At 39.2% G+C, this 21,609-nt stretch overlaps 2 protein-coding genes across 2 annotated transcripts; both read right to left on the bottom strand.

The window, feature by feature from the left end:
- Nucleotides 1–131: 131 nt before the first annotated feature.
- Nucleotides 132–5,179, bottom strand: LOC112516724 (probable pre-mRNA-splicing factor ATP-dependent RNA helicase DEAH5). Its single transcript, XM_025123928.1, has 2 exons — nt 1,876–5,179; nt 132–753 (listed from the first exon to the last, which is right to left on the bottom strand). Exons 1-2 carry the CDS (start codon nt 5,055–5,057, stop codon nt 360–362), a joined length of 3,576 nt encoding a protein of 1,191 aa, XP_024979696.1. The 5' UTR covers nt 5,058–5,179; the 3' UTR covers nt 132–359.
- Nucleotides 5,180–7,877: 2,698 nt separating this feature from the next.
- On the bottom strand, nt 7,878–19,686 carry LOC112516410 (casein kinase 1-like protein 12). Its single transcript, XM_025123425.1, has 14 exons — nt 19,460–19,686; nt 19,247–19,287; nt 13,491–13,560; nt 13,260–13,408; nt 13,053–13,148; nt 12,895–12,965; nt 11,792–11,853; nt 11,631–11,694; nt 11,465–11,549; nt 11,193–11,319; nt 11,029–11,111; nt 10,889–10,952; nt 10,319–10,461; nt 7,878–8,255 (listed from the first exon to the last, which is right to left on the bottom strand). The coding sequence occupies exons 1-14, from the start codon at nt 19,533–19,535 to the stop codon at nt 8,043–8,045; spliced, it is 1,344 nt and encodes a 447-aa protein (XP_024979193.1). The 5' UTR covers nt 19,536–19,686; the 3' UTR covers nt 7,878–8,042.
- Nucleotides 19,687–21,609: the final 1,923 nt, after the last annotated feature.

Here is a 21,609-nt window from a genome sequence, read left to right as displayed (position 1 = left end):
TCGAAAGTCTTATCTAATAAGTGAGGATGAGGACTCTTACCCGGTAAACGCTTACCAGGTTATAAATGAATCTGGTATGCCACATTCGGAGGTGGGGTCTGAAAAGGTGAGATTTATGCAGATCTGACGTTTACCTCAAAAAGAGAAATGACTGTTCCATTAATTGAGCAAAGTTTGCCACTCTCACTTGTTGGATAAGATTCTCGGCGCTTACCATTTGAGATCCAACTCTACAACATACGGTTACGATAAAAAGGCTATAAATTTACGGGGTTTCTTGTACATGGTGGACAAAAAGAAATCAAACAACATAACTGTGTTACAAGTAAAAAAAGGTACTACTTCGCACACGCCATTGATCACGCACGGCGCTTACTCAACCGCCATGAATTGGGTTCGTGGTACCGATCGTAAAGAGGTTCAATCCGTTCTTGGCGCTTCCGCTTGCTCATCTTTGTGGGATCCGACACTTTAAAGAATCTTGGTGCAAGTTCGACTAGCCATTTTGGATCCACGACCGCAACTTCACGCATGTATTCTTTTGTTGTCATGACTAGCTCGTGATAGATCACCCAATCGGGTTGACGCTGGAAAAGGGCGCTACTTGGGTGTATATAAACAGGCTGGTTCTCGACTATAGTTCGGTATCCTTCTTGTGGGTCCTTCCGGGCAGCATGGAAGAAAAAACCGGCTGTAATTGCCTTTCGGATCTTTGTAAAGTTCTTCCCGGCACTCACGACGTCCAATTTGTACCTGATCGGTAAACAAACAAATCAGCAATGTCAACCAAAAATACGGGCCTGTCGGGTTATGAGTGGTAAAAGCTTGCTTCTTGCATATTGATCATAATAACAGGAACTCGCGTTTTCTTAGAGAGCGAAATGTATCAAAATGCAACGTAATTTGCCTCGGTTCCAACTTATGGTAAGAAAGGAATTTAATCGAGTTTCAAAGTCCCAGAAAAGATTCTCTTTATTTTTCTCATTTTTTACAGGTAACTGCTCTTGCAACATTTGAAAACGTGGATGTCAGATTTATCACCTACTTCGTCGTAACCTTTTAGTAAAGATATCATAAACCTTTTGTAAGCGGGTATCCACGTCATCGAACGTTGCAAAATTAACACGCTTACGTCAAAATAGGTACAAAATAGGAAATTTGGCAACAAAGTTTATCTCAGTTCCTATTTAGTGTAACCAAGAATTTTAACAAAGTTACAAAATTTCGTAGCATAGTTTTATATTTTTCTATTTTTTACCCATTTTGACCGATAACATGATCTTGTAACATTCGATAACGTGGATGTCAAGTTTATTGTCCACTTTGCTGTATCCCTTTTGTAAACACTTCATAGCCCTTTCGTAACATTTCATAAACCTTTCTCAGAAGGATATCCAGGTCATCAAATGTTAATAATTAATCAGGTTATCGGTCAAAATTGATAAAAAATAAAATCTTTTAACACTTCGTTACATCTATCGATAAAAAGAATTCTTTGTCATTGTAAATAGGAACCAAACCCGACTTTTGTTGCATTTTAATGCATTTTGCAGTTCAAAAAACTCGCTAAAACTAGTTTGGTAGATTAACATCATAGCTTTAAGGTTTAGACCATCTCCAAAAGGGACACCAAATCTTACATCAAATACCAAATTTAACACAAATCACTCCCACAAGGACACCAAAACTGGTGTAATGAACCAAAGGGCCTTTGGCCTAGCGGTATCATAATCCTTGGCCTCCTAAGAGATCAGGGGTTCAAACCTCACCAATTTTTATAGATTTGGTGTAACCCGTTGGAGACGGCCTTAAACCTAGATCAGACAACAATCTTGAAATATAATTAGTTGAAACAAAGAAAAAAAAGCAACTTACTTGTCCATGATCGATAAAAGCTGCTTCCTAACATCTTGCGCCCTCCTTAGTGATCTAGCCTGAACAAAATTCTCAAAACACCATGGCCCAGAAAAGTTCTTGGCTTTCCAAGCTTCATAAACAGCAAGCAAAGTCAGATGATCTCCTTCAGGTTGAAAGAACTTGGCCCTTCTTTGATCTGCTTGTGCCTGCTTTTCCCTTGGTCTGTAGAAGATGTTCCCGGTTTGAATCATAGCTATGATAGTCAAAATCTCATCACTACAACCCAAATCAACACTAGCAAGAAGCATCTTTGACAATGGAGGATCCAGTGGGAACTCTGCCATTTTCCGACCCAATTTGGTTAGAAGCCCCTCTTCATCAAGAGCTCCAAGACTGTAGAGCTGTTCCATAGCAGAAATTAGAGCTTGCGGAGAAGGTGGGTCCATGAAATCGAAAGAAAGAAGATCGTTTATCCCCATAGCTTTCAAATTCAAAGTTATCAATCCAAGATTTATCCTTTGAATTTCGGGAATTGAGGTAGGAGACATCTCGTTGTTGAAAGCACTTTCGGTGTATAGTCTGTAACACTTTCCGGGCCCTGTACGGCCTGCACGCCCGGCTCTTTGCTTTGCTGACGCCTGAGATATTGGAGTAATCACAAGTGAATCAAGACCCTGTTTAGGGTTATACACATTTTGCTTAGCAAATCCAGGGTCAATAACATAGAAAATCCCATCAATTGTTAAAGAAGCTTCAGCAATATTGGTGGCAACAACCACCTTCCTCTTCCCAGGAGGGGCAGGTTCAAAGATTCTGGATTGCATTTCACTAGGAAGTGCACTGTAAACCGGTAATATGATCAATTCAGGCACATTTTTACCTAACCCTTTCATCCTTTCATATAGACACTGGCAAGCATGATCAATTTCCTCCTGACCCGTTAAAAAGACAAGCACATCACCCTCAGGCTCTGTTAAGTGGATCTGCATTACAGTAATTAGAGCTGCATCAAGATAATCGCTTTCCGGCTGTTTGGTGTAAAGTATCTCCACAGGAAATGTCCTTCCAGGAATTGTGAAGATATTGCAGCTAAAGAAATACGCAGAAAACTTCTCGGCATCCAATGTGGCAGAAGTGACGATTAAACGAAGGTCGGGTCTTCTTTTCACAAGATCTTTTAATAACCCAAAGAGGACATCAGTATGCATTGTTCTCTCATGAGCTTCGTCAAGCATGATCACCGAGTATTGAGATAGGTTCTCGTCGATCAGAATTTCCCTCAAAAGCATACCATCGGTCATGTACTTGATCACAGTTTCTGGGCCGGTACAATCTTCAAAACGAATGGCATATCCAACTTCCTCCCCTAAACGGCAACCAAACTCTTCAGCAACTCTCTTGGCCACAGACATTGCAGCCACCCTACGGGGCTGGGTGCATCCTATCTTACCCCTGGTGGTGTAACCTGCTTCGGCTAGATACTGCGTCACCTGAGTTGTCTTACCTGAACCAGTCTCACCTATGACAACCAAAACCTGATTATCGTGCACAGCCTGAACCAGTTCCTTCTTCAATTTGTATATAGGCAAGCTTTGCCTCTGTTCTTGGAGAGAAAGCTTTGATCTTTGACCAAATGTTAATGCTTTACCAAAAGCATCCTTCTTCCATTCAGGCATATCGTATGCTGACAACCCAACTCCCCTCAGCTCCTGTGCCAGATGTCTCTCACCTGTTTCGGGCATCGGGTCTTCCCATGGACGATTCAGATCTTTTGGGATAGAGTCGAGCATTGTTCTTTGCTGCTGGTCCCTCACTTCTCTCCTTTCTTTTATGAGAGCAGATTGTAGGGCTGCTGCACGACTCAAAGAACCCTCAGGATTTTTGAAGATCTTGACAGGTGACATATCCATTGAATAGTGGCTCTGCCCTTGCAAAAAGGCTGGTTCATCTTCATTCAACTCAACCTCAAGCTCTTCATCACCACCTTCTTCTTGATAAAGCATTCCATCAGCAGTTTCTTCATCAAACATAGGATACTCTTTCACACTTAGAACACCTGAAGCAATCAACTGCTTTGCCTCCCACCTCTCCGGAGAACTCATTCTCTTCAAAGGCCTGCGTGAAGGAACCCCAACATCCTCATCTGTAATCCTTATCCCTGAGAGTCCTGTCCTGGATGTAGACACAGCATTGTTTGATCCACTCGAGGGGTTGGTCCTTAATGAATCATCATCACCGCTCTTCTTCAATGGCAGCAAGTCCCTCCCAGTGTTCTGATCAACATCCCTCATTGAGAGAGACAATTTCTGACCTGATATTGCAATCACTTTCACAAAAACCTCCTGATCCCGCTTAACAACATCTTTTGCATTAGATATTCTCCTTGTAGCCATTTGTGACACGTGGACCAAACCCTCTTTACCCTTGATATCACTAAGCTGAACAAAACAACCACTATCCATTACCCTAGACACCCTGCCTTTATAGACCTGATAAAGTTCAGGTTTATCTGATTGGTGCCCATAACTCTTCTTCTCGCTCCTATCTTTTTCGTTATCCCTCCGATCAATATCATCTTCATCCCTTGCACGATCATATTTACGATCCCTATCTCGGTCCCTGTGTCTTTCCCTACCCCCATGATTACCTCTATCATCTTTGTCTCCTCTTCGCCTATCGTATCTATCATCCATATCATCATCGTCTCTGACCTTCTGGCTGCCCCTCTTATCCCTACCTCTACTTCGATCTCCATCCCTGTCTCTCTGACTCCTGCCTTCATATTCATCTCCACCATTTTTCCTAATCCTCTCTTTAGCTTCCATCTCAATCTCTTTCTCCAACGCCTTCACCCGATCCTTACTATCCCCAATATTCAAAGCTGGAAAATTCGACTTCGATCCACCACCATCATTCTTACCAGTATCCTTAACAGACCCTGATTTCGCCTTTGGAGGCAAAATAGCATGGATTATTTTCAACAAAGTCCGAACAAAGTAATCCGGCATTTCAGCACCGTTTTCTTTCAACTTACTATCGAATTCATCCACCGTTCCACACTTTCGTCCTATCTCGGTGATAAATTCAGCCAATACTTTATCACCAAACCCTAAATGCGATTCAAGCTCCGTACATACCTTCGATACGAGTGAAAGATACTCGAGTTTCTTCAAACTCGGCTCTTTTGTTCGCGAAACCATCCTTAAATTGTCAGATCTACGATACAGAAAAACTCGCAAGACCAGTAAAATTTGCTAGGGTTTTGATACCTGAAATCGACGAAGAGCACGCTGATTGGAGACGAAGGCTTTGTTTCCTTTTGTTTTTCGGGGGGCGGTGGGGGGAGGAGGGGTGTATTTATAGTAGGTTTATATTTTCACTAAGGCCCTTATACTATTATGTTATTACACTTTGCCTCAAATGTTTTTACAAACCGACAGAAGGTGAGGGAGATTGAGGAAAGGGTTTTTGTTTTTTCAATTACATGCCATGTGGCGTTATTTAATTGGTGCTTAAAAAGGAGTAAAAAGACATAAATGCCCTTAAAGTTAAGTGAGAAAAAGAGATGGCTATTTAGTCCAGGGACCACATCTAATAAAAAATACATACCATAAATGAAGTTTAAAAAGTGGAACACAGAGATCTATATCTATATTATATTATAAATTATTTGACAATTTTTTTTATAAACTATATTTTATATATGAAGTATTATTTACTGATATATATTACTTAAAATTCAAGATTATAAATAAATTGTGCATAAGTATAAAATATAATTGATGCATATTACTTAAAATTTTATTTTATATATAAAATATTAAGATAACTATTGAGTTTTAATTAATACTTAGTTATTATTCTTTTTAAATCAAAAATAATATTTTATCATAAAACCAAAATTGGATTATAATAAAAAAAAATGAATTAAAGATATTACACAAAAAAAATAAGATTTTTTTATTTTATTTTTATGATATCTTAAAGATTATCTATACCATATGATAAATTATTTGACAAAAACTTTTAAAAATCATTTTTTTTATGCATGAAGTATTGTTTGTTGATGCATATATTGTTACCTCTTAATAGTTCCATTAAGAGGCAATATCTGAATTGTTAAGAGATGAATCTTGTTTGGCAAAAAAAAAGTCTGCCTCTTAATGGTTATAAAACCCTCTGAATAATTTTGTATATTGGATCTTTCTTAACCATTAAGAGCCCTAATTTCATTATACACAATTACCAAACAATTATATTTTATTTTACATAATTATAAAAGTTTCTTAATCATTCTAACTATTTAATGATTTTGTACAAAATCATTCGACAACTATTAAACGCGGGATAAAATGCACCCAAAATCACATGACTTAAAATGAGGTGACACACATACACAAGGAGACCATCGTCTTAAATCCACACAAAATCACATGAATTCCTCCATTTCATGAGCCCCATAAACCCCCTTTCCCCTTTCTCCATACCCATACTTTTAGAGAGAGAAAGGCACATACTTTTTTAGAGAGAGAAAGCCACAAAAGCTTGATCAAAATCAAAAACCCAGATGCAAGATTTTAGATCCAACTCCTACAATGGAAACAAGATGCAAATAGAACCTTACAGCAACAACCCCCATCACCATCATCATCATCATCCATCAAACATTCAAGATTTCAGATGCCACAGTGCATCTTATGCATCATCATCGCCTTCACAAACCCAGATCGATAATCCAACGGTCGTCGAGATCAAGAAAGACAGTCGAGCGATTTCAAGAATCTGGAGCTTGAATGATCCAGAATTGCAGAGGAAGAAGAGGATTGCTAGCTACAAAGCTTATTCTGTTGAAGGAAAAGTCAAAGGGTCAATCAAGAAAAGCTTTAGGTGGGTTAAAGATAAATACTCAAAGATGGTTTATGGGTTAAGATCATCGTGACCCGATTCGACCCGATTCAGACCCACCATCATTATTGATCTTTGGTGTTGATGATCATCTTTATAAGTTTGATTCATGCATCTTTTATGGTATAATTGCCCTTTATGAAGTTTGCTACTAATGTATTGTAGTGTAATAAATGGAGTAATAAAACAAAATTTGATATCTTTTTCATTTCTTTCGGTAACCGTGGGTTTCTGGACCAATTTATACGACACCATTAGTCCCTATGATCATGAATGGCCCGGAGTGAGGGGCTGTTCGGCAATTGTTGAATGGTATGGTGCAGAATGATTAAGAGACTCTTGTGATATAGTGCAAAATGAAATATAGTTGTTTGGTAATTGTGTACAATGAAATTAGGGCTCTTAATGGTTAAGGGAGATTCAGGATATAAAATCATTCGGATGGTTTTAGAACCATTAAGAGGTAGAATTTTTTTTGTCAAATAAGATATCTTTTAACGATTCAGAGGTTGCCTGTTAATAGAACTATTAAGAAGTAAACAAACAACCCCGAGTCATTGCAGGTGAACCTCGTTGGCCATAAGGAATTTGACCTTGAATTTGAACCTTTTTGGTTGGTGATGATTTTGATGTCCTAAATGTGATGTTCTAATTGATGGATTTGAGTGAGACTTGATGTGGGTAATTGACTAATTTATGTCGAATAGAAACACGAAGATTATGGTTGTCTTTCGGATTTGGATCGTAATCTGTAGATGTCGGAGTCTTGAATTTGAGTCGAAATCAATGAGTTAACGAAACCAATCGACTGTGGGGATGTGTTGATGCGATTGGCGTGCAAGGCTTCGGGCGTTATAAAAGCCGACGATTCCTTCCCATACAAACCCATCTTCGTAAATATCTCAATTTTTTCCAAATAAAGTGTTGATTATAATAAATAAACTCTGATCATCTTCCATGAATATACCGATTGTAATAATAAACCATTATTATTTTCATAAAATGTATAAATTGATTGGTTTGTACGAATTAGAACCCAGAAGATGACAGACTGACCAAAACAGATAGAACAAAAATCATAAAGATAAACAATATTGATAAATTACTAAACTACTGATGTCAAATTAAAACCTTAAAACCAGAAATTTCATGAGGATTCCAATCCTTACAACTACCCATTTACACTTTCAATCCTCACTATCAACAATTCTACAATTACTTATGGACTTCATGTTAAAAGCATAAAAAGTTATATAATACACAAACCAAACTTCTGATATTTAATGAACCTTTTCTTCATCATTCAACTGTAGACCTTGGATACTCTTATTGAGATTTGTCGTCTCGTACGCCGAACCGTTCTTCCCCCATGAAGCATTTTTCGGATCTGAGGACCCACCAAGTGCTGAATTTTTTGGCTTAATATTTGTTCCGGGATTCATCTCTGGGGTGCGACCATCATCTCGTCTCACAGGTCCCCTTGATTTCCCAAGCTATACACGAAGAACACATTTGCGTATAAGAAATCATCTAGGATTATGAAGTGACGTGCTTAAATGCAAAACAATTAAATTCTACTGGAAGTTGATTATCTTTTAGTAACTTAATGAGCTTAATGAGACTCACGGCTCATATGGTTAGCTATACATGACTGTTTGGTACTAACTTAGTGAGAGCCAAGTTTTTACAAACCCACCCCTCCTAATTAAAAAGCACGCTCATTTCATCTATGAAAAAACTCTTCCAAACAAAAACTTTTCCAATCCATCAGATAAATTAATCTACACAGACAGCTTTATTTATTCAGGACTTAATGGAAAACCAACCAAACAACCCCTTAAACCTGACGATCCCAGGATACCTCACCTGGAGGTGGGGTTGGGGGGAGGTGAGAGGTATGCAAACCAGACCTCTACTTTCAAAGAGTCGAACGGATTGTTAGAAATATGCAAATCAAGTCGAACATTTCCCCACAGAAATAGAGGAAAAAGCAAAAAAACAATATAGCAAAGTAAATCGAGTTAGAAGTAAAAAAAGCAATATAGAAGCAGAAATAGGTACAAGAAAATGCAGGACTCATGCCTCTCCAGCTCCCATCTACGCTAGCTACAAAACCCCACCCCTAGTCTGCTATCTTAATCCCGCGTCTCAAAAGACTCCTACAAGAGGTCATTTCCTCAGAAATACCTAAGGTCACCATGTCTAACCTCAGTTGCTCGTCCCAAGTCCTCCTTGGCTTGTCGCCCCCTGTCACACCTTCTATCATCCTCACCAGTCACCGCCTCACTGGAACTTCATCAGTTACCAAGAAAAAGTTTCTCCATTCATGTTACTAGATTCACTTGCCAAAGAAGAAAAATGCTGCAAGTCGTCTAGTGTAAATTTTCGAATTTTGTAATATGATTTAATTTGCTAGATTCAGTGATGGGATTTGCAGTCTTTGCTTCATGAACCAAACTGAAATGGATCGTGCAATTTAAACTTCAATCGTATTTCTTGACAACTACGGCCGTGAGATTGGAGTGACTAGTGAGTGGGATGATGTGGAGATTCATTCAGGGGCGGAAATTGTGGTTCTAAGTTATATCTAGTGAATAATCCAAATGGCCAGATCAAAAAGTGTACAAGCCTGAGTGACAGCCTTCTGATCAGAATTGATTGCAATAGTGTAGTTCTTGAACTCAGCAGGCTGACCAAAGATTGAGTGCAATAGTGTGTGTGTATCTACAGGGGTGTTTGGTTCGCACTTCGCAGAATGGAATTCGGTGGAATTGGAGTCCATCAAAGGAATTTGTATTTGAAGGAATCAGAATGGAATTTGATAGAATTTGACCACCTGTTTGGTTGGATGGAATTGTTAAAGGAATTGGAATCTTTGGTGAAATCTTTGATACAAGGAATTCAGAGGATTCCTACGATTCCTACATTTTCAATATGTAGGAATGTAGAAATTTGGTCAAAGGAGTTGACCATTTTAATTCCCTTGAAAACCTTTCAATTCAATGAACGAAAAAAGGAATTGGAATTTGGTCAGAGGAATTGACAATTCCAATTCCCTTGGAATTCTTTCAATTCCCTTGGAATTCTTTCAATTCAATGAACCAAATAGCCCCCCTAGTGTTTATGTAGCAAGCATACATCGATATATGCATTACATAGATACACACTCTATGTACCAGCTAGTTTAGAGTGTATGCATAATGTGTTCTAATTTAGTATTCAAAATGTACGTCTCCTGTGTCACTTCTTCCTAATCCTATTTAATAACTTCTCTGGTTTTGGAAGCTCACCACTTCACCATCTTAGTATTAAGTTCCCCTTTCTTGTCTCCATAACTTTTTCTCTCTTTAGTTGTGTCCTCCACTAAACATTTATTTTTCTTGCACATATCATTTAATAAATATCGAGATAAATGTTACTTCATTTCTTTGACTAGCTAAAATTACATAAGATGCTTGTCACTTTGCCAAAACAAAGGCATGCGCCATATCTTAGTTACTTTATAGGGTTTGCAATAGGTTATCTATAACTTCTAATTATAACTCCAAGAACTCACCATGGCATCTTTGCCAGTTGTTGGATCGTTGGTAACTTGTGTCTTCTCTTTAGCTAGATTCCCTGACTTCATAACTTGTCCAGGATTTCTCCGCCGAGAAGAATCCATTGATGATAAACCAGCCATCTTCCCAGCTTCCTCACCTACGACAGATTAATAATTAAGAGTATACCCCAAAAAGGAACTATTAGTGTGCTTTTGTGTTTGTGTGTGAGATATATATATATATATACATACATATATATATATATATATATAAAGAGAGAGAGAGAGAGAGAGAGAGAGAGTTTGCAAATAAAATGGGAGGTCCAGATGGGCCACCATATAATATGAATCCCCCTCAGACATAATAAATGGACAGGTAATGGAAAACAAAACCTCAAATCACCCCACACAACTCCTCTCCGCTGCCAATAAAACCGAAATAGAAAAATAATGAATACCAGGATGAATATCTTTCAAAAATTAATGATTTTACACTCACCAGAAATAGCATAATAATTGCCGAATAAATGCTATGGTAACAAAGTAAAAAGTTAAGTCCAAGATTAAAACCAATGTAGAGACTACCTGTCTGCCTGTCACCAATGGGAATAGCAGGGGGTATTCCAGAGCTTGGTCCAGCGCCCATACCCTAAAAGAGAGCACAATCAGCTATTCATAACTATACTAACATCACTTAAGGAACTGATGCATGGTATGTTACTTACAAGGCCACGAGTAGGAGGAGCTGCAATCTGTGACTGTTGATATTTCAGTATTGTCCAATCAAAGACATAATCGAATAGGAATCCTGTAAAAGAAAGTATGATTAGTGTTCATCTGTATCCTTGAAGCATTATGTTTTTGATGACTAGAAGGAGCATGTTCAAACCTTCACGGATAAAGAGGTCCCGAAAAATTCGCTTAAGATAAGCATAATCTGGTTTGTCTTCAAATCGTAATGAGCGGCAGTAATGGAAGTATGACGCGAACTCTGTTGGATAACCACGACATAAGGCCTGAGGGAAGTGAAAACATATCACCACTCATGGTTCAAAGAGCAATGTATGTATACATATATGATACCCCTACATGCATAGATATATATATATAAATAAATGAATTATAAGGGAAAGCCAATAATAGTTTCCCATAGTGCAGTACCTCGATTGAAGTAGAAACTTTTCTTTCACTAATTTTTTCATACTTCTGTTTCTTATTTCCTGCTTTCAGGCCCTGCCAAGGTAGACTGGACACATAAAAGATATATGTCATTTGACTGAAAGAGAGAAGGGGGGGGGGGGGAGACAATGCATGTTGAAAAAATCACCTTCCTCTTAAGAAATACATGAGAACATATCCTAGAGATTCCAAATCATCCCTCCTGCTTTGTTCTTCACCATTCAGAAACAAAATATACAGAGGTTAACATTCATAAGAGTACACGTCAGAAAATAAGAGCATTATCCGTGCAAATGTGACAACACATACCAATGCCGAGGTGAGTATTCATGCTTGCATATCGTGCAGTTCCAGTCAAGTTTTTATTTTCTCTGCAGAGCAATGACCAACCAGTGAATATCTTTGAAAAGAATGGAGTTTTAGCAACTAAAAGGACCTTGAATAAACTATACAATTCGCTCAAGATGAGACATGTCATCTACCAACCACATTGCCACCATCCCTTCAAGTGGCCATTCAAGTCAGACAGCAGCCTCTAAGGCCATGCGACAACAATCTATTGAAGAAATGTAGAATATAACCTCAACAATAATGACCATCACCTTACTCAACAATGCGAAGTTCACTATCCAACATTAAATTATTTCTTATTTCAAGTTTAAGGAATCAGATAAACAAGAATAACCAAGTACATAAAGAAGGAAAACATTTCTTCTAGGGGAACATGATACTGGGATTCTTTTCCTTGCACCACGATCCTATTAGTATCAGAAAGCATACTCTATAGACCAAACAGTAGATGAAAAAAATCTAAAAGATAAGGTACAGGCTTAACATTCCTCAAAATCTTAGTGTAACATTCTTCATCCTAGAGCAGCAGCTTCTGCCTTGGCAGCAAGGCATTCTTTAACTCCATTGAAAATTTGAAATATAGCCTTATTATATGTAATAAAAAGTCTATATGCTTAAAATTCAAAATACAAAGGACACAACACTTTAAAACATAAACAACATGATGCTTACTGATGTGAAAGAAAGGATTCATCTTCCAGTGAATTTGTGAAGGATGCAACCTTAGATTACATAGAGAAAGTTACATCCATTCTGACTTACAACTGCTAGTTTGGGTACAAAAAACAGTACAGAAACACCACATCTAGCACTCCAAACATTTCATGCAGTAGTGTAAGGACAACAACTTGGGCAAGTTATATCCAATGAGTGTGCATGCATGCGAGATTAGGGTATTTATGTACTAAATGGCAGATTAGGGTATTTATGTACTAAATGGCAGATTAGGGTATTTATGTACTAAATGGCGGGAAGACTGAGAAGAGCATATAAGGGGAGGACATGGATTGATGTCAAGTTACACATTCTTAGACCAATTATCAAGCGGTCAATAATCTCACCTGTAAGGAATATGTTGGTGAGTTGTTGTATCCCTATATTTTTTCACCAAACCAAAGTCAATGATGTAGACCTGCAATGAGGCAAAAGAGGGATATCATAAGGTGTAATCCTAGTACAGGCTCAATATTTGCTGCAACAAAATGGTCAAGTGTGGAACCTGATTTGCCCGACGTCCCAAGCCCATAAGAAAATTGTCTGGCTTGATATCACGATGTAGAAATGATTTGGAGTGAACAAATTCAATTCGATTAATCTGAAACAAGTCTACTTATCAGTCACTGTCGATGTAAGAAGTTCAGGAAGTTTAATTGATCAGTCACCATGGATGCTAGGAAGCTCAAACAAACAAAATTTTAGTGCTTACCATTTGATCTGCAAGCATAAGAACTGCCTTCAAAGAAAGTTTCCTGCTACAGAAATTGAATAAATCCTCAAGGCTGGGTCCAAGCAAATCCATCACTAAAACATTATAGTCTCCCTCCACACCAAACCATCTCACATTTGGTACACCAGCTGCAATAGCCCAATTGTGGTAATCAATAGGGGTAGGAATTGGACGAACTAGCATTGGAAACATGTTAGTGAAGCTACTTACTTCCTCCTTGTAAAATCCTGTATAACTTTGATTCATACAGCAGCTGAGGATGCTTTGTCTTGACATTTTCCTGAAAATGCCATTATAGTCAAACACGAAGGATAGCAATAAACAAAACCTTCATGCTTTTAACTATTAATTTAACCAAAAGCTTTGTCATAGTAGAAGAAGAAACATTTCAGTGTTAAAAGAACAATTCAATCCCAGATTAAGCGCTTGATCAGGTCAATGGCAAGTTCTTGGTACGATATGAGTTGGGTCTCTTTGGTCTTCCATTCTCCTATACCTCTCTCTATAAAAAAAGCTGATATGGATCAATTGGCAAAATCAAGATTAGCGGCCAAAAGTACCACTAATCGGATGCTTATTAAAATAAACCCTGGAATTCGAGACCCAGTAATCTCCAATGYCTACGACAAGAATCAAAATACTAGAATGAATCCAAACAATGGGGTGGCCGGTCCCTTAAATAAAGCCGTACCCTAATCCTAAAAAATAGGAAAACATATTTATCCTAATAAACTAATTAATATCTATCCTAATCAACTAATTAAGATAATTAAGAATAAGTAAATTGCAAACAACCCCCCTCTACTTGTTTCCTGCCTCTCTTTTGCGACGCAAATATATACGATCCCAATGTGGGTCGGGCTGAGACGTATCATTACTCCCGCCTCGAAAATTCACCTTGTCCTCAAGGTGAAAGGCAGGGAACTGCTCCACCACCTGAGTGTACTGACACCTCCACCGCATCCAAGTGTGCGTGAGTTTCCGGTGTTAACTCTTCCCCTTCGTCATCTTCATCATCCATTAACATGATCCGCAGAGCTTTCTCGGGGCAACGGTGTCCGGGTGTGAACTTCCCATCGCATCGAAAACATAAGCCCTTAGCCCGTTTATCCTCCAGTTCCGAGTCCGTCATCCGTTTAAACGGCTGCTCGTTACCCCCTGTTGTCGGTCGTTGGGTTCCCGTTGGAGGGACGGCCAGCAGCCGTGAGCCCCCCACTCCGGTCCGCACTGGCTGACTTTTGTTTTCCCCTTTTTCCACGTTCCCGTTGCTGACAGTTTTATTTTCATCCACCATCAGAGCTAGTTGGATCGCCTGGTCTAAGTCCATTGGTTGAAGCAACCTCACGGAAGTTCGTAGCTCCGGTTTCAACCCTTTTAGGAATGTACCCTGCATGATCTTCTCAGGAATACCCCTTAGCTGTGCCGATACTATTTCAAATTTCCCTATATACTCGCGTGCCGACCCTTCCTGTTTAATTGCCAAAAATTGTTCGTATAGGTCCCCTTCCTGAGATGACTRGAACCGMGCCAACAACCRGTTTTTTAATCCTTCCCAGTGACGAAAAGGATGCCTATAATCACTCCATCGGTACCATGCAAGGGCCTGTCCCTCCAACCCCAACACCGCCGCTCTCAACTTCTCCCCCGTAGTAACAAATCCCTGAACGTCGAAAATTTTTTCCATGAGGTACACCCACCCATATGCATCAGTTCCATCGAACAACGGCATCTTCAGCTTACGAAGACGGTAATCCGTCCCCGGCACCCACCCCCGTTCCCCCGAAGGTCCTAAGCCCCTTCCATACCCGCTGCCAAACGGCCTTTCAGTCTCAGAAAAAGCAAACGTACCTGACTCCGGAAAAGGAATTTCCTGAGTGCCGATGGGCCTGTTCGGTTCCCTGGTCGTACTGCTGGTTGCATGCCAAGGCGGCAGGGGCGCCCCATTCTCGTCAAAAATCGGATTCGATTGATGCATTATGGGCCGTGTGGTGCAATCGGTGAAGATTGGCGATGGCACGACTGCTGTCGACTGTGGTGGCGGCTTTAACGCCTGGAACTGTTGCAACATGACCTTCATCATCTCCGCATGTCGCTTCTCCGTTTTAGTGCGCAACGATTCCACAGTGGTCTCCAAGTTTTCGAACCGCTCCGTTGTCTCAGCGCGGAACTGTTCGACGGCAGCCTTCTGTTGGGTCAACTCAGCTTCAAGATCCTGAATCTTGGTCATGGTAGCGTGGATAAAATCACAGGCGCAAGATCGATGCTCTGATACCAATTTGATATGGATCAATTGGCAAAATCAAGATTAGCGGCCAAAAGTACCACTAATCGGATGCTTATTAAAATAAACCTTGGAATTCGAGACCCAGTAATCTCCAATGTCTACGACAAGAATCAAAATATTAGAATGAATGCAAACAATGGGGTGGCCGGTCCCTTAAATAAAGCCGTACCCTAATCCTAAAAAATAGGAAAACATATTTATCCTAATAAACTAATTAATATCTATCCTAATCAACTAATTAAGATAATTAAGAATAAGTAAATTGCAAACAGCCCCCCTCTACTTGTTTCCTGCCTCTCTTTTGCGACGCAAATATATACGATCCCAATGTGGGTCGGGCTGAAACGTATCAAAAGCCTTTCCCCTTTTCATAATACCCACRGTAAGCACCCTGCTCTCGATCCAGAGCTACTGCTTCAACAATCAACTGAGCTTAGGAAGTCGGGTTAAGACATCAACTTATAATTGGTCTTGCCCRAGGAGATGAAAAAGAATTAGGGCTTGCTTTCTCAATTCACATCTATGAGCGATGATTCCTCTATCTCTTGCTCGCTTCGATCGGACTCTGGCAGCTTAGGGAAGAATGATGGCTCGCTAACAAGGCCCCTAAATGACCTTTCAGAAGGCCTACCTCTTTTTTCCCAATCTCTCACTCGCTCGTCCCTCTCTCATGAAAGATTGTCTCTCCTCTCCCGGCGGCTTTTAGTCATGTCTATAGCCAGTTGCTRAGACGATTCCCACTCAAGCATTCTCATTCAACGGTCTATCAATGCTGCCTTATTTAGTTCAAAATTCCTTTCTTTCTACTAGTTCTTACATAAGCAATTTGCAGGAAGTAAACGAAGTCTTTCCTTCCTAAATCCACTCCAGAAGTCACGTCTTTCAGTACTGGGACTGAAGTCAAGTACTTTCGAGTTGCTCTTTGCCCAAAGCCCTCTTTCCGACTYAGAAAGACCAACTAACAATAGCTTTAGCATCTCTTGAGTTGGAAAAGGTCTTTATAGAGCTAAGGAGAAGTTTTGGAACCCTAGTAGCAGAATGGAATCAGTGGGCTGACTTCCATGCTAACACRAGTAGTTTAACTCAGAATTACCTCGTAAGGGCTTTTTTAATTGTTTTTGCTTTGCTATAAACTTTTTAAAAAGTCTTCAAATAGCCATTGCATAGTTTACGAATTATGCTTAGTAGGGACCTTAACACAGGAATGGTTCAGAGTCAGACCACGCCTTATGACGAAAGGGGGAGAAAGGACTGTCGATCTGTGATCAAAGAAAACTATACCTGAAGAATGGAATACAGATTGACCGGCACAAAAGCCATCTCTATCAATCTATGCTCATTGATGAGACGGCGACATAGAGAACTTTGTCACCCCCTTGTCACTTAAAAGTAAAGAAGAGATACGAATTTTTGAATATAAATTTGGTGGGATTGAGGATGGAATCGAATAGCGAATGCACTTGACCGACCTGCCATCTCTTTCCTTCAATAATGCCTTCGSTTCACTTCAAGACGCTATTTGCCAATAAGAAAAAAAACTACCTTTTTTATTTGAATGGAAGAAGCCGAAGGGGTGAACGAGCGCTGCRGTAACGAGCTTTCCTTCTGCCGGCCTTCAAGAAGCTATTTGCCATTGACCTGCTCAAGCCCATTTATTCTTTAAGTGAAAGGACCTTAGCCTATTCCTCTATTCCTTGAGAAAGTGAACCCTTTACTGGTCGAATAAGATTGGTGGTTGCAGATCGAAGAAGCAGGGTTTTAGTATAGGAGCGAAGCCACTCGACCGCAAGGTGCAAAGCCACTCGACTGTAAGGAGAGGGAGAGRTTCAATTTAAATATGGAAGGATGGAATGGCTTATTCGAATATAGAGGAGACCTTACACTTCGCAGATAGGATGGTCGRAAAAGGGGGAATACGGTTATGTCTAAATGCATGGGATCAACCCCCAGTTCCTATGGAAGATAGGTTAGTGGAAGGTAGGCGCCTTCACTTGACTTCCTCGTGTAGTAACTTTCACTTGCTTCCTCTCACAGTCCATCGCTCTAGTGTCTACTAGAAAGAAGTAGTAGTCTTAATCGGTTGACTAGAAGCCTATCTCACGCCCTTTCCTCCTAACTCTAGCTATCCAAGTCCAACCTCCTGTCTTACTCCATCATGTCTCTTCTGAAGGCCTTTGTCTATAGGTTTATTTAAGATTAGACTAGAAAHCTTCTTTCATCAAAGCAGAAAGCCGAGAACTACGATTTTTGAATAGCAGTTACAGATCGAAGGAAGTGATAASGTTCAAAAATGCCCGCTTTCTTGGATCAATTCCATCACTGATTTAAGGAAGAAAAGGGGCCAACTGGAGCAATGACAGAAGACTGACTTTCTCCTTTGCCTGCTACTCAAAAGAAAAAGCCAGCCACTCCTTCCGTATTGACATAAATAGTAACACCGACTTCAAGTTTGAGTCCATCGGCCAGGTCACTTAAATAGGTCCCACGCTTTCCGGCCTTTATCGTTAGCGAAACGAAAACACYAGGGCTGGATGGGGATCCTCTAAGTTGGGAAGAAACTTCTAATGATAATATTAGGAAGCAACAAATGAGCTCAAACAACTTTTGCAGACATGGATAAAGGTGTCATCTTAAGCCTATTAGCTTATGGGAGAATTTAGTTTATTGTCGCCTTGTTGGTCCAATCCTAACTTGCAGCATATATTAATTATTTCATTTATAATCCCATGATTCAAGGTCTCATAATATTACTATCATTCATGTATTAATTGTTTTTTGAACCCACATAAGTTGCACATAAATATTGTCTCTTACTTCAGTAACATATCTTGCACATGTTTTCCACATTGAGTCATTGCATTAACCAAATTCATTGTTTTACATTTAATTGCAAGCATTTTTTCTGCAGTGTAGATTTTATATTCTATGGTTATCACTTACCAAGGACAATGATAATCTAAGATATTTGCAGCATCGATCCATGTAATCTGGAAGGACATATTAGCCACATGAAGACTTTTAAGTCCACTATTCAAGTAATTTTGTTAGACGAACCACATAGATCAGTCAAATTTCACCTCTATATGCCAATTATTCGCCATAGGGGTAGAAGAAGATGCCTAACCCATCTTACCCCATGTAACTTCCAAAAGTGTGATTTGCTTTCAGTGTCACATTAAGAAGAATCAAAGTCAAACTAACTTTCCAACACAAATAAAACCTGAATCAATGACCCTTGCAACTCTTACACCATTACTTCAATTTGAACTCCCTTGATTTACAAAGTCAAATATGCATTTTCATGTTTGATCTTTTCCGAGAAAGATGATTGTTTCTATTTCTGACCATTGCAGTATTCCTAGTTTCCCCTTACTTTATAGCTAATGGTTCTAGCAAGAGTAACATACTATGCTTACTAACGTCCCCGCTAAAAGTAAGGTGCATTTGGCAACATTAAACAATCCTCAGTTCTTACTTCGGGAATGCATCTGCAATGCTTATTAACTTTTTACACTCTGCCAAGTAAATTCATCAACAGCTTAAATATCCCAACAAAACAAACAACCACCTCATCCATTTCAATTTCATTCAGATCATTTCATAACTGTCTTCTCATAGGCAACAACTAGTAACCTTCATTTACAAAAATCCGAATTATATAAACGATTAAAAACCAACTCACAAGCTTAATCGCAACTTCTTCATTCGTCTGAACATTAGTACCTGCAAAACAAACACAATTCAAATTCAACCTCAAAGAACGATGATTTAACAAGATAACGTAGTATTCAAGTCGTCTCTCTCTTCTAAACCATTTCTTTTGGAACTTAGATACTTATTTGTGATGGATTAACGAACTAAAACAACAAAATTGAAAATATGGAGATTAACAAACCTAAATAGATCTCTCCAAACGATCCACTGCCAATCTTTCGACCTAGACGAAATTTATTACCAACACGAGGCTCCATCAAGATCTGTATTCTGTAAATTTGGATAAAAATTGAGAATTTATAGGTGAAAAATTAGGGCATTTGGATCAGAACAGGTTGAAGAAGAAGAAGAAGGAGGAGGTGAGGCAAGGGGGAGTAGCAGAAGCATATGCTTTGTTTTCTATGCGTCGTAAACACGCGTAGCGCTCCGGAACGAAAACCGGTTTTTTTATCTTCGACCGGATTACGTTCGTTTAAATACCGGCAACGGTCGATGAACAAAAAACCGTTCTCACGTGTCGTGACACGTGATTCACGTGGTCTAAAATCATGTTTAGATATTGTTTGCTTTTTTCTTAAATAAACACTTGTAGACTGTGTAGCAGATTTTGTTATGATTATTTTAAAACACAAATTACATGAAAAATTAACGTAATTTAACCTGATTATTATTTTGAGTAATGTATTTTTAAAATTTTTATTTTGCTATCTAAGATATAAAGTTTTAAATATTTAAATACTCGGATAACCGGTTACCATGTTAATGTGACGAGTAAAGTTTTAAATATTTAAATACTCGGTTAACATCGTCAAATCAGTATTATTTGCTGAAGAATTAACCGGATACTACGTCACTCGTTACATCAATATGGTAACCGGTTACTCAAGTACTTAAATGCTTAAAATTTTACATCTTAAGTATCAAAATAAAAGTTTTGAAAATACGCTACCCAAAAATAAGTTTCAAGTTAAAATAGAAACTTCTTTTTTTACACATTGACCCCCTCCGCAAATTACAAATCACTTACAGAGGTAGTGACATTTTGGTGATTTTAAGCCATAAATGGTTAAGAGGTAAGAGCACAAGTAGAATGGCTATTTTAATTAATTTCTTTTTAAATATTTTAAAATTTATTATATTGTTAAAATATAAACGTATCAATTTAATACAACTTTTAAAAGAATTTATATTAAAATAATAATAATAATTTAATCTTATTTGTGGGAATAAATAAAAAATTATTTTTTCTTTCCAAGTATCAAGTTTTTGATAATTCTTCAAACTCGAAGTTTTCTTAGTTTTCTTTATTTTAAAGAACAATATAGATGATCTGTTAGAGCAAAATAGAGAACAAAAAAGCTCATTTTTCTCATCTATTTGGAGATGGTTTTAACTGATGTGTTTATTAGCCTTTCAGGCTGTGTTTGGTACGTGGGACAGGACGAGACAAAACTCATTGTCTTACGTTTGACATGACATAGTACAGAAAAAAAACTCGTTGTTCCACGTTTGATGTAACATTGGACAGGGACAAGGTGGGACAAAAAAGGATTTTTTCTTGTTCCACCAAAATAAGTGGAACAAGAACGAGACAGATCCTAAAATATTATTCATCTACACCCATTTGATATATAACATTAATGTGGTATTTGTTTTAATGGTTATCACCGTTAATTGTGGCTGTCGCCACCACCGATAGCCATTGTCGGCCACCTCCACCTCTTTTCCCACTATAACAACCTCCTCCACCGCCTCCATAACCATCGACCACCATCGTCCATCGCCATCTTCACAACCACCGTCCATTGCCGCCTCCACAATCACCGTCGGCCACCGACCACCATCGTCCATCGCCACCAACACTACCACCATCGTCCATCGCCACCAACACTACCACCATTGGCCACCTCTACCTCATACTCTACTACAACAACCTCCTTTACCACCTCCACAACCACCATCAGCCACCGTCCATCGCCACCACCATTACCACTGTGGGGCACCTTACCTCTACCATAACCACCATTGGCTACCATTACCACCACCACCACCATTACCTCCACTACATTGGCCAAAACTACCTCTTCCACCATTGTCGACTGCCATCACCACCACTATCCACCATCTTCGCGTCCTCCACAACCACCGTTGTCCACCAACCACCACTGCCTCTACCTCCACCAACCACCGTCGCCTATCACCACCACCACCACTAGTACCGTCGACCATCACTACCTTCACCTGACACCTCCACAACCAGAGGCGGATGCAGGAGAAGGTGGTTGGGGTCCTGGGCCCCCAACAAAAATTAGATAGGAAAGCCCAAAAGTT

Source organism: Cynara cardunculus (assembly GCF_001531365.2).
Source record: "Cynara cardunculus var. scolymus isolate 2C chromosome LG 8, CcrdV1, whole genome shotgun sequence".
Taxonomy (NCBI): domain Eukaryota; kingdom Viridiplantae; phylum Streptophyta; class Magnoliopsida; order Asterales; family Asteraceae; genus Cynara; species Cynara cardunculus.
The sequence above is the reverse complement of the archived record's forward strand: the minus strand, read 5'-3'. Positions and strand labels throughout refer to the sequence as shown.

Excerpts from the sequence above, each read along its gene's own strand:
- LOC112516410 (XM_025123425.1), bottom strand. The coding sequence starts at position 19,535 with ATGGAGCCTCGTGTTGGTAATAAATTTCGTCTAGGTCGAAAGATTGGC. Across the intron at positions 11,320-11,464 it reads AAGTTTCTACTTCAATCGAG|GCCTTATGTCGTGGTTATCC; the intron begins GTACTGCACTAT and ends CACTTCCCTCAG. Across the intron at positions 10,953-11,028 it reads CTCCTCCTACTCGTGGCCTT|GGTATGGGCGCTGGACCAAG; the intron begins GTAAGTAACATA and ends GCTCTCTTTTAG.
- LOC112516724 (XM_025123928.1), bottom strand. The coding sequence starts at position 5,057 with ATGGTTTCGCGAACAAAAGAGCCGAGTTTGAAGAAACTCGAGTATCTT. Across the intron at positions 754-1,875 it reads CTTTTATCGATCATGGACAA|GTACAAATTGGACGTCGTGA; the intron begins GTAAGTTGCTTT and ends TTTACCGATCAG.